Below are 14,334 nucleotides of genomic sequence, written 5' to 3'. Positions count from 1 at the left end.
TGACTAATTTATCGTTTGTTTGAAACTTCATTTTCTCTGACCCGAGGTGTTCTGCCAGGAGATACAAGAATTTTGAAAGGTTTTCTATTTTGGCTGCCTTTCGATATAATTGATTGTGAATTTTGAGTTGCCTTCGATAAAGATAAGTGATTTTAGCAATTTTTTGCCAATTTTGGTCTGCTTTTTAGTTCGTCTGCATATTTCGTCTGCTTTGAGCGTGGTGCTGTTTTTGTGGTTTTTGCTGTTCAGTATTTAATTATGCCATTGAAGGCTATACAGGGAAATTTTCACTGAAACAATAAGTTTTCTTATTCTCGTTTTTTCGTTTTTTTTTCATTTTTTGTTGTGTAGTGTCTATTTGCCAGGGTGTTGGGTAGGTGGAAGCGTGAGCAGGAGCCGTGATAAAACGTTTTTTTAATCAAAATTACATCGGAAATACATTTTGTGGATAATTTTGCCCGAGAATTTTGTAGACATTTTTTGTCTCTCATTTATTTTTCCTGCTTTAGTTTTCCCCATAGGAACTTTTTTTTAATTTTTCAATTGGTTGTCGTTTATTGAATGAAAACTAATTGTTCAACCAGGTTTTTAGCCGATAGTTGTTTTGGAGTCGCAATTTGTAAAAGAAAATCAGATGCCTTATCAGTTTTTTTGATATTTTCAGATATTTTTCCATTGTTAATATGCCTGTTATTGTTTCATAATCAGCAGTATATTTATTTAGGAGCTTCATTGTGTCATTATGGGTGTTCAATTTTCTTACTTTAAGTCTTTCCCAACTCTTCCGGCTATTTGTTAATCAGTTTTTATTAAATTTTGAAGCAGGAAATTAAATGCGTAAAAAATTTGCATTGGTTTGGGTGCTTAACAAAATTGAGGAGGTAGGCAAAAAGTGTTTTAAATTATACTTTTGATGCCGATAGAGCGAGAAATTGAGGTGTGAAATATTTTGTAAGCCACCAAAACTTTTCCACGTGCCGCTTTTCAAAAAGCAGTTTTTTTGAGAAGTCTTCTGGTTAAGAGGTTTCAGTATGATATTGTGTTAATTTTAGGCTGGTTTTGATAGTTGTTTGACTGTTTATGGTTTTTTTTATGGGTTTTATGGTTTTTGCTTGTCGTTTTCTGAGTATTTCAATACTCTCTTAATATTAAAAAATCGATAATTTAAGATTTTTTAGCTGACGTTGTTTTAAATGCTTTTGGTGTTCTTCAAAATTTTATAGCATTTGGGGAGATCTAGGCTGCAAATCAGTTATTCTAGTTGTTTTGGCTGCCTTTGGATTGAATCGATTATAATTTAGAATTGTTTTTGGTAACGATAATGCATTAAATTTAAGCAAATTTTACCAATTTTTGTCTGTTTTTTTTTGCTTGAGTTTGCTAATTTCTTCGGCCTATGTGTTTTCTGCTATTTTGGCCCTTTGAATTTTTTATTTTGACCTTTGTTAGACGTGTTGCTGGAAGACACTGGAAGCTAGACAGTGGACTTTCCCATGAAATGAATAAAAATTTCTATTTTTGTTCTCTTATCATTGCTTTTTCTATTATATAAATCTGCAAAGTGTTGGGTGGGCGAATGCTTGATCAGAGGCAGTGATAACAGTTTTTTAAATTAATGGTTCGGAATTAGCATACTGGCAATTTATTCATAATTTGTAGCTAATTTTTGTTGAAGTTTTGCAAAGAATATTTTTTGAATTTGTCCTTCATTTCCTTTCCTTTACTTGCATTTTGTCTGCTAGTTTTGTTGGTTTTTTCGTCAATTTTAAGTCGTTTAGTGAATGAAAACTAAACGTGTCGCTTTTTTTGCCAATTGTTGTTTTGGATTCGCAGCTAGCTTATAAAGAAATTAGTTTTTATCAGATGCTTTATCGGCTTTTCCGGTCAAATAATTTTTCATCGTTCATTTTCGCTATTATTCTAAAGTGATTAGTTTTCAAAGTGAATAGTAGGATGTTCGTAATTTCTCCTTCGAATCGTCTCCGGAATTTTTCTGGCTGTGTGTTTTTTGACGAATAGTTTTTTTGGATAGTATTTTTAAAACCCGATGTAAATGTTACTGCCGCACGTGAACCCTAAGCGTTTGTCAGATGGCTGAACAAATTGAAGATACGAAATCAGTCTATTTTTGTCCATATCAGTCATATATGAGACTTCTAGATGTGTTTGAGCTATTGTTGTGATTTCGCGGCTTAAGACGCTTTTTTAACGCGTTTTTTTTTGTATTCCCAAGTTTTTTTACTGTCTGGTATTTTTGTGGTTGAATTGGGTGTTTATTCTGGTGTTAGTGACCTTATTCGATTGATATTACCTTGATTTTGCTTTAATCGTAAGTGGGCTACGTTTAACCAATGGTTTGAATATTTTTAAGGATTTTTGCCTAATTCTATCGTTTCTCTGCCGTTTTTGTTTTCAGATTTTTTGGCCATTTCTTAAATGTTTTCCACGGCTCTTGGGTGTTGTGTGTTGCCCAATGAGCAAACTTTTTAGTGTGTGTTGATTACACTTTTTGACACGAAGTTTGTGAGATTGTCATAGAAAGTTAACAGACTTTTATATACGGCTCTTTAATTTTCATTCTGCTCGGTCTTTTGTGATGAATAGCTTACTACGTTTTTTAAAATCATATGCATTCGTTTATCGAAGATAAACTAAGTAAATAAAACAATCTGTTATAAAAAGTGCTTTTGGAATCGCAACTGTTGAAATAATGAAACTGTTATCACTTTGTTTTTCCCTTCTGATTTGTTTCCTTGGTGTTTTTTTAAACTTGAATGATATAATGAAGTGAATTGTTTCACTAATTTAGTTAGTGGTTAGCTAGGACATAAATTGAGTTTTCCTTCTAGTGGGTTCCGGAGTCTTCCGGCTATGTTTTAAATTTTGAACAACGTGGAATAAAAAATTTTTATCGTAAGTGACAGCCTGTTCAACATTTCGCGTTAAATCTGTTGACTTCTCTGGGCTAGTTTTGTCTCCGCTCATGCTGCTTAAAGTTCTAACAGCTTTTAGTTTCAAACAGCTGTTGCCCTGCAAAGTAATCTTAAATGAACGGAGTCATAAAAACGAAAGGAGGATTAGAAAATTGATGAACCCATAAATCCCCATTTTAGATGCCCGCTATTTGAAATTTGTTCTTTTAAGTTGTATTTACCATCGATCTCTACTGCCTATCGGTTTTGATACTAGCCCCTGTATCCCCTCATATTAAATAAGAGGGATTATTAAATAACCAATCCGGCAATCTGTAGTGTGTTTTATTGCTCTGAAACGAAGTTTGTAGCAATTATATTAGTCCTGTGGTCTTTTTTATGCGATTTTTTGCTTGACCGAGTTTCGTCCGACCCATTTGATTTTTCGTCCTCAAAAGCCGGCTAAACAGGTAACGCTCGGAGATTCTCTTAGGAGCCTTAAGCCTAACCAGTCTCTTAGAATGCGGTTCGCCAAAACTTTTGAGGCGGCAATTTTGTGGAGTGAAGAGCGGTTCTTACTCGCGAGAGCTTCATCCCCCACTCATTCACCCTTGGCCCCCTCTGGCACCTTCTCTCACTCATCACCAGTCCACCTGCCTCCACTGGTGGTTCGGACCACGCTTATCGTCCTCCCAATCCCCCCACCCCCCGCCAATCAGTTGAGCTCTCTCCCAATGCTTGCATCTCTGAGCCCCAGCTGGGTACTACCGAAGCCAAACGCTCCACTGTCGTTTGAAAGCAATTCGCCTGAAGTTAGTGGGTTATGTTTTTATTAACTGACTTCCAGCAAAAAGTTGGAGCAACTATGTTAGTCCTGTTGGTCTTAAATTTTTTTGGGACTACCGCTTTTCATCGGACCAGTAGATGTGCGTACCTCTTATCTTGCGAAACGTAATAAACGCTTCAAGGTTGCTCAGAAGTTCTTTGAGTGACTTACTAGTCTCTAAGTAAGCAAATCACCGTAACTGCTGAGGAGGTATTAATATATGGCGTGAAGAATAGAGGGGTCTTCTCTAGAGCCCCTTCAACCATCCCTCTATCTGCCTGAACATTTTGACTATAAATATTTAATAGCCGCCATCAGCTTTTCAACGGCTATTATTTAGGCGCTCTCCTTTTTAACAATTCAAAGAATTTGAATTGTATTGGGGTGCTGTCTTTTTTATAAGATCTGACATTTTCATGATTTTTGAAGTCAAATTGGAGTAGAGATTTTGGTCACGCCGAAACAGGAAATGGAGCGAAAAAGCGAGTGGTTTTGCGGCGTGAAATTTTTTCGCTCTAATTTTCAAGTAAAGTGAAAAAACGGTGTTTGGACAAAAAATCGCTTTCTCGCTAGTGGTTTTTTCACATGCGGCAATTTCACTTCGATTTTTTTGGATCGGGATGTTTTCTCAATGGTTTTCCCAATCCATTCATAGTTCATTCTAGGTCTAGTTCTTTTGTTTGAAACAAATTTCTTTTTCTCGCTAGTGGTTTTTGGTTCACATGCGGTTTTTTGACATTGATTTTCTGTTTTTTTTCTGATTTTTTTAAATGGTTTTCGCAACTCATTTATAGTACGTTCTAGGTCTAATGTTTTATTTAGTCAATGAAAATTCTTTGAATTGTACGTCAGGACTTGTCCTGCTATGTTTTTTTTAATTTGTGTTACCTTTTGATCACAATCTTGGCGTTTGACTTCTGACTTAATTCACTGTTTCAACTGAATGAATTTTAAATTCGTTCATGCATTGAATTACGCAATATAATGAATACGGTCAGAGTTTAAAGCACAAAATCAAAAGAAACGGGATAAACCGATAAAGCTCCGTCATTAAGTACATTGAGATTTACGTTGTCAAAGTTCATTTGTGTATGCTAGCTGTCATTGTTATTAATTGCTCTCAAACAAAGTTTGTAGCAATTATATTAGGGCAATCGGATTTTTCGCTTGACCAATTTTTTGTCTGACGGTTTGGACTTTTCATCCTCAAAAACGCGATGAACAGGAAGCGACCAATGGGCAGTAAGTGTTCTTAGAGCCTCTCAGCTCTGTTTTAGCTCAAACTTTTTTGGAGACTTATACTTATGGTGTGAAGGTCGGTTCTTAGAGGTTGAATACACCCCCACTGTTGACGACCCCACTATTGCCCCCACCGCGTTGTTGCCCCGCCACTCCACTGTTGCCCACTGCCTAAACACCCCCCTCCCCCCGTAGCTACTGACGAACAACCGATCGCTAGGAACGAACATTTTTATACTAATTTTCACAATTTTTTTCGAGCTTTTTGATAATTTTTGTCATTTTTTGGGTTCTTTCAGCCCTAGGAGTCAAGGCACCTCCTCTAGGGTTTTATAATAGGTTACTGCATAGTTTATAGTGGCAGTGAAATGGTTTTGAACATTTTATTATCACGAATTTTAGCATTTTTATACAAAACATGCAAATTTTTTCAATTCTTTTGACATTTTTCATTTTTCCCGTCTTTCCAGACGCAGGGGCCAGGAAACCTCTTTAAGGGTTTGATAATAAGTTACTGGAAAATTTTTATATTCTATGGAATAATTTCCAACTTTTAATATCGCAATTTTTAGCAATTTTTCGATAAAACTTGTTGTTTTTTCAAAATTTTTGTCAATTTTTAGGTTTTTCCAGCCTCAAGAGCCGAGGAATCTCCTCTGGAGTTTGGAAATAGGTTGCTGTATAATTTCTAAATTTAATGGAATATTTTTCAAGAATTCAACACCACGAATTTTAGCATTTTTTTACGAAACATTTTTTTTCATCTTTGAAATTTTTTGTCATTATCAGAAAATCTGTTTGGGTTTGATAATAAGTTACCGGAAAATGCTTTTTGGCCATGGAGTAGTGTTCAACATTTTTTAGCACAAAGTTTAGCAGCTTTTTATGCACCTTGCAATTTTTTTCAAGTTCTTTGAAATTTTTTTGTCAGTTTTTAGGTTTCTCCAGCCCCAAGAGCCTCCTCTAGAGTTTGATTATAGGTTACTGAGTAGCTTCTAGATGTAAGAGTGTTTTCAAGATTTTAGTAGCAATTTAAAAAAAAATCGAATTTTTCACCATTTTTTTTCGGCAACAGGGTCCTAGGAACCTCCTCCTAGGTTTGATAATAAAGTGAGTTTCTAGAGTTGGTTTCTAGAAATGGTTATCATTATTTTTATGACTTCAGGTTTAGCAATTTTTTGATAAAATTTATTTTTTTTTAAATTTTCGGCAAATTATTCTGTTCCAAGTTTATGGATCTTTGAGTCAGTGAAACTATTTAAAGCTTGAAATAAGGATACTGGATAGTCTCTTAAGACAATGTAATGGTTTTGAAGATTTTAATATCTTGATTTTTAGCAAGATTTTGTTAAATTTGCGATTGTTTTCAAAATTTTTGAATTTTTTTTGTCATTTTCTGAGTTAAACGATCACTACTGGCCAATGAAGGTTTTTAAGTCTTGCAGATGGTTTACTTGACATAACTCCAGGGACAAAAAATGGTTTTGAATATTTTCACTGCGAAATCTGGAAGCTTTTCTTTTGAGTTTTGCAATATTTGATTATTGCAAATTTTTTTAAAAAAATCAGTTTTTTGATATATTTACTAACAAGGCTTGAAAACTCAAAGTTGCAGAGTCGTATCAAGCTAAAGCTAGCCTCACTAAACCGTGGCAAGCTAATGACGAAGCCAACTGCTCGCCGGTCGTTTGAGAGCAATCCCCCCGACGTTAGTCGGTTATGTTTAAGCTTATTAGCTTTCAGTTTAGAAGCTGAATTAAGTATAGTTTTAGAATCCAACTGAAACTGCACGGCAAATTAGAGCATTTGTTGACACTGAGGAAAAACAGAAAAAAAATCGGTCGAGTTATCTTTTCTGTTTCAATCCAGTTGTGCATCAAGCGCGTCAACGGCGGCTATTTGCCGGCAATCTGCCGGCTATGTTTTGTTTTTTTTTTCATAGAAATTTGAGGATATCTAGGAAGTTTTAACATGAAGAAAGTTTTGTGTTAGTTTGTCTTGGGCAATAGAACAAACACAAGATCCAACCCCGCCCTCAACGCCAATTTCATGCCCAATGCCCCCCCCCCCCCCAACCCCTTTTCATGTCCCTTCAAGCAGTGCATACAGGCTAAGCAACCTACAACGAAAGCCAAGCCGCGCCATTCTTTTGAGAGCAATTAGTCCGGTGTTGGTCGGTTGTTTTTTAATTAGCCAATAGCTTAGCCAATATCTATTTTTAACGACGTGAAGAGGAGTATTAGTAACACTGTTTTATCTGAAGCAAGTATGTTTTCGATTTAAACTTTGACTTCTTCATTTTCGAATACTGACTTCTGATTTAGAACGTCGACCTCTATTTTCGAATGTTGGACTCCAATTAGATTCTAATATATAGTAATTAAGCAATGTTCGAGGTCGAAAGCAATCTCTTTTTGAGAAGTTTTCTTCCCTTAACAGTCTTATTCGAACCACAGGTGTCACCAAACCTCCGTACCTGCCTACCTTCACCACCACCTGTATACCGGAAAACTTTTTTCACCAGTTTTATCAGGCAATTAATTCACATTTTAATATTTCTGATATAGGTAGGGTTAATTTACACATTATTGCACGCTTCTACGAAACATTTCCGGTATTCTAATGGCTATGTTTTTGTTTCGTCGTCTCTCGGTCTTTTTTGTTTTACATTTTTTTCTCACAGCAAAGATGAAAGTCTAATTTTCTGAATAACTGATTCCTCTCACAAACGGCATTTGCACGCGTGACGGCAAGTAATCACGCAAATGACCTAAAAATTTTTAGGTCATTTGCGTGATTACTTTTTGATCATACATGACTTACCTCAATGAAATTAATGATTTTTGGACTTCAAAACTTGGGCTTCTTTTGAATTAGTTTAAGGTCAAAGTAACAGCATAAGTGTAATAAAGGTTTCTAATAAATGGGCCTTTGCGGAGGGATTTTTAACACGCCTTTTTAATTTATCGGTGAACCCTTTTTACATAGTTTTTTGAGCGGAGTCAATAACTTTTTCAATTTATATTTGTATATTCTATTTTTATTATACGGCACGTAAGTATTTTTCAGCTATTACGGCAATCTGTGGCTATGTTCTTAAAATTTCAAGTGGTTTTCAAACAAATTTCCATATCGCAGTTCAACTGTTTCTCCGTTGTAAATACAGTTTTATAGAAATGGTAAATTTATGTTAGGTTTTTAGTTTTGAGGATTTAAGGCCAGGTGATGAAGCCTCAATCAAATTGAATGTTATTTGAAGGCAATGCTTGTAAAATCAATGCTTAATGAAAAATCTTTTGTTTTTTTCGTTTTCTGTCTTTCTTTTTGTTTTCTGTCTTATATTTTCATTGGTATTTTGAGTCGAGCAGTTATTTTCTTGCAATATTCAAGCTTTTTTGTTAGGTATCATTCAAAAATCCAGTTACTCGTGCTTAATTTATAGCTCGAACCTGTCGATAGCCACAAATCATCTGAAAAGGATCAGGAATAATTTTCTTCAAAGAAAATGCCGTTGAATTTTTTGGCAAAAAGTTTGTTTATTTTCAATGGCTAGAGCTATTTGTTTATTTTCAATGACTAGAGCCATTTGTTTATTTTCAATGAACAGGCTAGTATCAAAGTTAAGTTTCTCAGCGTCGGTGGTTTGAAAACTGATTAGTCATACAGTCCAGTTTTTCAACAAATAATTTTAATCAAGAAGAATCTTTTTGAAGTTATAGTTCGATGTGTTTTTACTGAGACAAGAGAGGTATTCTGCATATTATACAATTAGAAATCCCTGGAGGGTTTTGCTGATTGTCTGACTACTTTTATTTTGGATCTATTCTGTCCCCCCCCCCCCCCCCCCAGCTTAGTAAGTATTAATTTTTTATGACCACCAGGCGCACGTGCTATTTTCTTTTAAAGTAACGTGCTATATAACAACATATAATTTGTAACTGGGGGTCATAAAAAACACTGGGAGGGGGTGAAACAGAATAGATACTTTATTTTCCCGAAGCTCGTGTTGGCAAAAAAAATTTAAAAAAAAACATTCCAAAAATTTATGACGGATGAATGGAAAGTTATAATGGTTTGAATATGGTTTTTTCAATTAAATTTACTCAACCTCAACTCGAAATAAGATATTTATCAAAGTTCTTCAAACTATCCTTCCATTTTAGTTGAATCAAAATGCTAACAGTAGATTTCTTTTAGATAAACAATTCGATAACAAATGCTGTCTGATCAACTTTTTTCTTTTAGTTAAACTTTGAAGAGTCCCCTAAACTTTTTCAGATTAGTGGAACACACTCTGACTGAATTAGTTAATTACTCTCAAACAAAGTTTGTAGCAATTATGTAAGTCCTGCCCCCCCCCCCCCCCACCGTCGCTCTCCCCACTGATTTCACTAATGGGATGAAATATGAGAGTTTCACTCATGCTCACTAATCTTGGGGGTATGATGGGAAAGTTGATATTGTGTACGGTAAATTGTCTCGAGGCCAGCCGTTTGTTGGTGAATACATTGGTTTTATCATGGGTGCTTTTTTCTCGCAGGACTGCGACCAAACAGGGACTACTGTGTGTTGGTGGGCAACCAGAAATGGATGAGAGAAAATGGGCTGTTTGTGAGTGACCAACTGATACACATTGTTGAGAAGTACGAAGTGAGACAAGAGACAGCTGTGTTAGTGGCAGTAGATGAACAGATTGTGGCTGTTATTGCAATATCCGACCCGATTAAACCCGAAGCCAGAAGTGCAGTCCATGCCCTCAAGAGAATGGGAGTCGATGTGTACCTCTTATCAGGTGAGTAGAAATTCATTTAAGATCGAAAAGTCAATTAATTTGAAGAGTGCGAGAATTTATACATCCATCAAAATGGCACTGCGTTAAATTTATGCGGTAAGCTCCCATTTTTCATTAATAATTTTAATACAGTGAGAAAAATTGTTGGTGACATGACAATACCGTGACGCCCAACATTTTAACCTTCTAGTTAAAACTATCAGAACGACCAATAAGCATAGTTATACCTAAGTAAGATAATTAAGCATTGGGTGTTTTGGTATAGGGCATTTTGGCACATTGGGTTTTTGTCATTGGTTAAAATCTCACCTAACCCATTTTTTTAGGCGATAACAGACGGACAGTCGAATCAGTTGCTGAGGCCGTTGGAATTGGTAAAAACTGTTTCAGCGAAGTTCTGCCCTCTCATAAGCTGAAGAAAATTGAGCAGTTGCAAAAAGGCTCAGGAATCGTTGATGGAAACAAAGGTCGAGTGTATGTGGGCATGGTCGGTGACGGAATCAACGATTCCCCTGCTCTCGCAAAAGCTGACATTGGAATTGCAATTGGAAGTGGAACCGATGTTGCTCTAGAAAGTGCTTCCGTCATTTTGATCAAGAGTGACTTAACAGACGTTGCCACTGCAATTGACCTCAGCCGGACAACGGTGAACAGAATTTATCTGAACTTTGTCCTGGCAATGTTGTACAACATGCTCGGAATCCCAATTGCTGCCGGTGCTCTGGTCCACTGGGGAATCGTGCTGCAACCTTGGATGGCATCGGGAGCCATGGCCATGTCATCCGTCTGTGTAGTATGTTCATCTTTATTGCTCAAATTGTATCGTAAACCAGACTTTTCTGGAGCTGCGTTGGCTGCTTCTGGAGCTGATGAAAAATTCGTGGGTGCCAACGGAGGAAATCCAACGAGCGGAGTCTTCAGATACGCTTCGAAGAGCAGTATGATTCAATATATTGCCTCTAATGAAAGTGAGCAAAGGTTGTTGTGTGGTGATGTGAATGAAAGCGACTTAGATGTTTGATTCCAAAGTAGACAACATCAGATCCCTTTTATGTTCAACTGTCGCGATTGCTTTGAAACACTTAAGTGTACAAATAAATTCGATCCTCAGTTATCAATCCTTTTCTGTTAAAGTCTTACCCCGAAAATGTGACTGGTCTTTTAAAAAATGAAGGCTGCAATGATAAACTTATAAAGAGGCGTCTGTTATATATGGCATTTGTTGAAAATGGAGAGATTAAGACACAACTTAGAAATGCTGTTATGGGACCACTTCAATTACTTAGAACTCAATAAAAATACGCAGTTTGTCCGGGAAATGCGCAGTAGATATTGTATGTTGCTGTTGGTCAAATTTGGAAATTATTATTTTACCACGTAGTGTTATGAATAGATTTATGTAAATTCTTGTATATGGTGCTTAGTCTTAGTAATCTACTACAGCTGTCCATAAAATCAAACCCATCTTTTTTAGACCTTGATCTTTGTCAATTTACTATTAAATAGGAACAAATTGAAAGTGCTGTTTGTGGATTACTATGACTTGGTATTTGTTTTCATAGCTTTATAAATGCCATTCAATTCAATGTTCAATTTGAAATTTGCTCAAGGATTGTTCTCTTTTCAGATGTGCAGTTCAGGTGGAGGAAATTTAAAGATGAAGGTGAAACAATACCTCGCTGACGAAATCAGTCAAATTGTCTTTAGATATAGAAATCGCATGCAATTGAGAAATCCTCAAGTGGAATGCTCCTATTTGAGATTTAGACCTCAATAAGTTCAATTCAAACTTTTCAAATGACACATTTTGGCCAATTTACTGATGAATCTCACTTATTCGGATTGTTATTAATAGCCGCCCTCATCTTCTCAGCCGGCTATTATTGCGCTCGTATTTTTTTTTACTTCGTCAAACTTTTTTTCGCTTTACCATTTTGCCGCTTTTTTCGACATTTTGCGTGAAATCTTTTTGACTTCTCTAGGCTAGTTTCTCTCTTCTCTCATTCTGCTAAAAGTGAATTTGAACATCAGTTGCTAAGCAAAGCAATTCAAAATGAACAGAGTCGGTATAAAAAATTGAAGTCAGAAATAGAAACGGGATAAACCCATAAAGCCCAATTTTAGATGCCCGCTATTTGAACGTCGTTCCTATAAGTCTTAGTTACCATCTCTAATGCTTATTGCTTTTGATAGTAGCCCCTGTAGCCTCTCTCTTAGAAACAGAAGTACGTTATGTTCAACTACGAAATGCCATCAAAATAAATCGGACTTAAAAAATGTTTTTTTTACAAAAATCTTTTGTTTTTCAATATCTTCTATTCCTTCAATCCCAATCATGCTTATTGGAATCAACGGCGGCTATTTTCCGGCAATCTGCCGGGTATGTTTAGTATGTGCAATACATTTGGCTGTTTTTTGGAGACCCTTCACCACCATTTTTATAGCTTTAAGACGAGCGTAGCTATTTAATTTCCTCAAACAAAGTTTAAAGCAATTATTGAAAATGTGTTGCGTCTTTTTTATGCAAAATTTTTGCTTGACTGTTTTGACTCAATTGTCAATTCTGCTGTTATTATTTGCTCTCAAACATAGTTTGCGGCAATTATTTTAGTCCCGTGGTTTTTTATGCGATTTTTAGTTTGACCGATTTTTTGTCGGACCCATTTGACTTTTCGTCCTCAAAAACGGGATAAACATGAAGCGCACTGAGGGCATTAAGTTCTCTTAGAGCCTTTCTGCTGAGGAGATGTAAAGTATCCGATTAACTGAAACTGTTTTGGAGACATATTTTAATGTGTGAAGGGCGATTCTTCGACCCCCCCCCCCCCCCCCCCCAGTCACCTTCCGTGCACATCGTTCCACCCGTGCCCCCTGCGGTTCACTTAGTCGATTGTTATGACTTTTCGAGTGACTTATACGCCCTTGACTTTTTGCGTTTCGCGTGATGTAAAATTCTTTCTCAATCACGATTTCAAGCAGCTGAACTCAATTGGCGGCAATTTAATACTAAAAGTCAAATGAAAAGTGCGCCGAAACTGGTGCCATTTTTACTTTAAATCTTAATAGTGGTATATGTTAACCTCTAATGTGGTTATTTTAAGCCCATTATTGAACTTCTTAGCCCCCCCCCCCGACTGAAGCAGGCTGCAATTGATTAGAGCTCCCACTAGTCGTTCGGTAGCAATTCTTCCGACGTTTAGTAGGTTATGTTTTAGGATCTGCTCACACGTTTTATGAATTTCGAAGTCAAATTCAAGTGATGATTTTGGTCTAGCCGAAACAGGAAGTGCACCGAGGAAGCAAGTGGCTTTGCTGTGTAATTAGTTGCTAATTATTAAAATTAGTGAAATTCTATTTTTAAAGTTGTGAGAAAACGGTATTTGAACGAAAATTCACTTTCTCGCTAGTAGTTTTGCGTATTCACACCCGCATTGATATTCACTGTTTTTTCAACTTTTTCATTGGATTTTCTAAATGATTTTCCCAATCCAATCATTGTCCATTCTAGGTCTAGCTTTTGTGTAGTCAATGAATATTCTTTGAATTGTGGGTCAAGGTTTGTCCTGTTGTTTTTTTAACCTCGTCGAATAAAATTTGTTTCGCTTTACCTTAGTTCACAGGTTGTCGACATTGCAAAAAAAAATTTTGACTTCACTAGGCTAGTTTCACTCTTGTCTCATTCTGCTCAAAATGCATTTAAACCCATAAAGTCCAATTTTATTTGAGCGCTACGTCAACTTCGTTTTTTTATAAGGCTTAGCCGCCATCTCTAATGCTTTTTGGTATTGATACTAGCCCCTGTATCCTCTCAATATGAGACAGAAATAAGTAAAACAATATTTTTTCCACTTTACTGTTCTTTCAATCCCAATGGGCATTATGGAAATCAATGGTGGCTATTTTCTGGCAATCTGCTGTGTATGTTTAATAGCCGCCATCAGCCTCTCAGCGATTATTATTTAGGCGCTCTCCTTTGTTTAATTCGCTTTATTTTTCATCACATTTTTTGTTATACGTAAGTCACTATTTTTACGCTTGACTTCATTCACCCACTGTTTCAATTGAACGGATTTTAAATTCCTTCACTTGTTGAATTAGGCTTTGTTGTGAAAACGGTCAAAGTCAAAAGAGCGAAATCAAAAGAAACGGGATAAACATATAAAGCGAGGTCAGTAAGTCATAATGCATTATGCTATCAAAGTTCGTTAAAGCGATTTTTCGTTTTTATTATGATTAAATGCATTCAGTTTAGAAGCTGAATTAAGTGCAATTTTCGAATCTGACGGAATATGCAGAATTTACACACCAAATAAGAACACTTTGACACTTAAAAAATCTGTTAATTTCTACCTCTTAATTTTTTCTTCTGTGTCAATCCCAATATGCGTAAAGGGGATCAACAGAGGCTATTTTCCGGCAATTTGCGGGTATGCTCAAAACTATAGTTCAACACGCTTTTATTGAGACGAGAGATGTATGCAGCATATTATTCAATTAGTTTCGCTTGATGGTCTTGTTGCATATCGATTACTTTTGTTTTTCGAAAGCGCATATGTTGCCATAAG

At 36.1% G+C, this 14,334-nt stretch overlaps 1 protein-coding gene across 1 annotated transcript in view; it reads left to right on the top strand.

The window, feature by feature from the left end:
* Positions 1-11,381, top strand: part of LOC142337677 (uncharacterized) — a 52,356-nt gene extending 40,975 nt beyond the window's left edge. Inside the window, exons 11-12 of the mRNA XM_075387109.1 lie at positions 9,518-9,769; positions 10,096-11,381. Of these exons, the coding sequence (XP_075243224.1) occupies positions 9,518-9,769; positions 10,096-10,790 (947 nt within the window). The 3' untranslated portion in view covers positions 10,791-11,381. The remainder of the gene's footprint in view (positions 1-9,517; positions 9,770-10,095) is intronic.
* Positions 11,382-14,334: the final 2,953 nt, after the last annotated feature.

Source organism: Convolutriloba macropyga, chromosome 4 (assembly GCF_964194025.1).
Source record: "Convolutriloba macropyga chromosome 4, txConMacr16.3, whole genome shotgun sequence".
In the NCBI taxonomy this organism is placed as follows: Eukaryota; Metazoa; Xenacoelomorpha; order Acoela; family Convolutidae; genus Convolutriloba; species Convolutriloba macropyga.
Note: the sequence above shows the minus strand (reverse complement) of the source record. Positions and strands in the feature narration are given on the sequence as shown.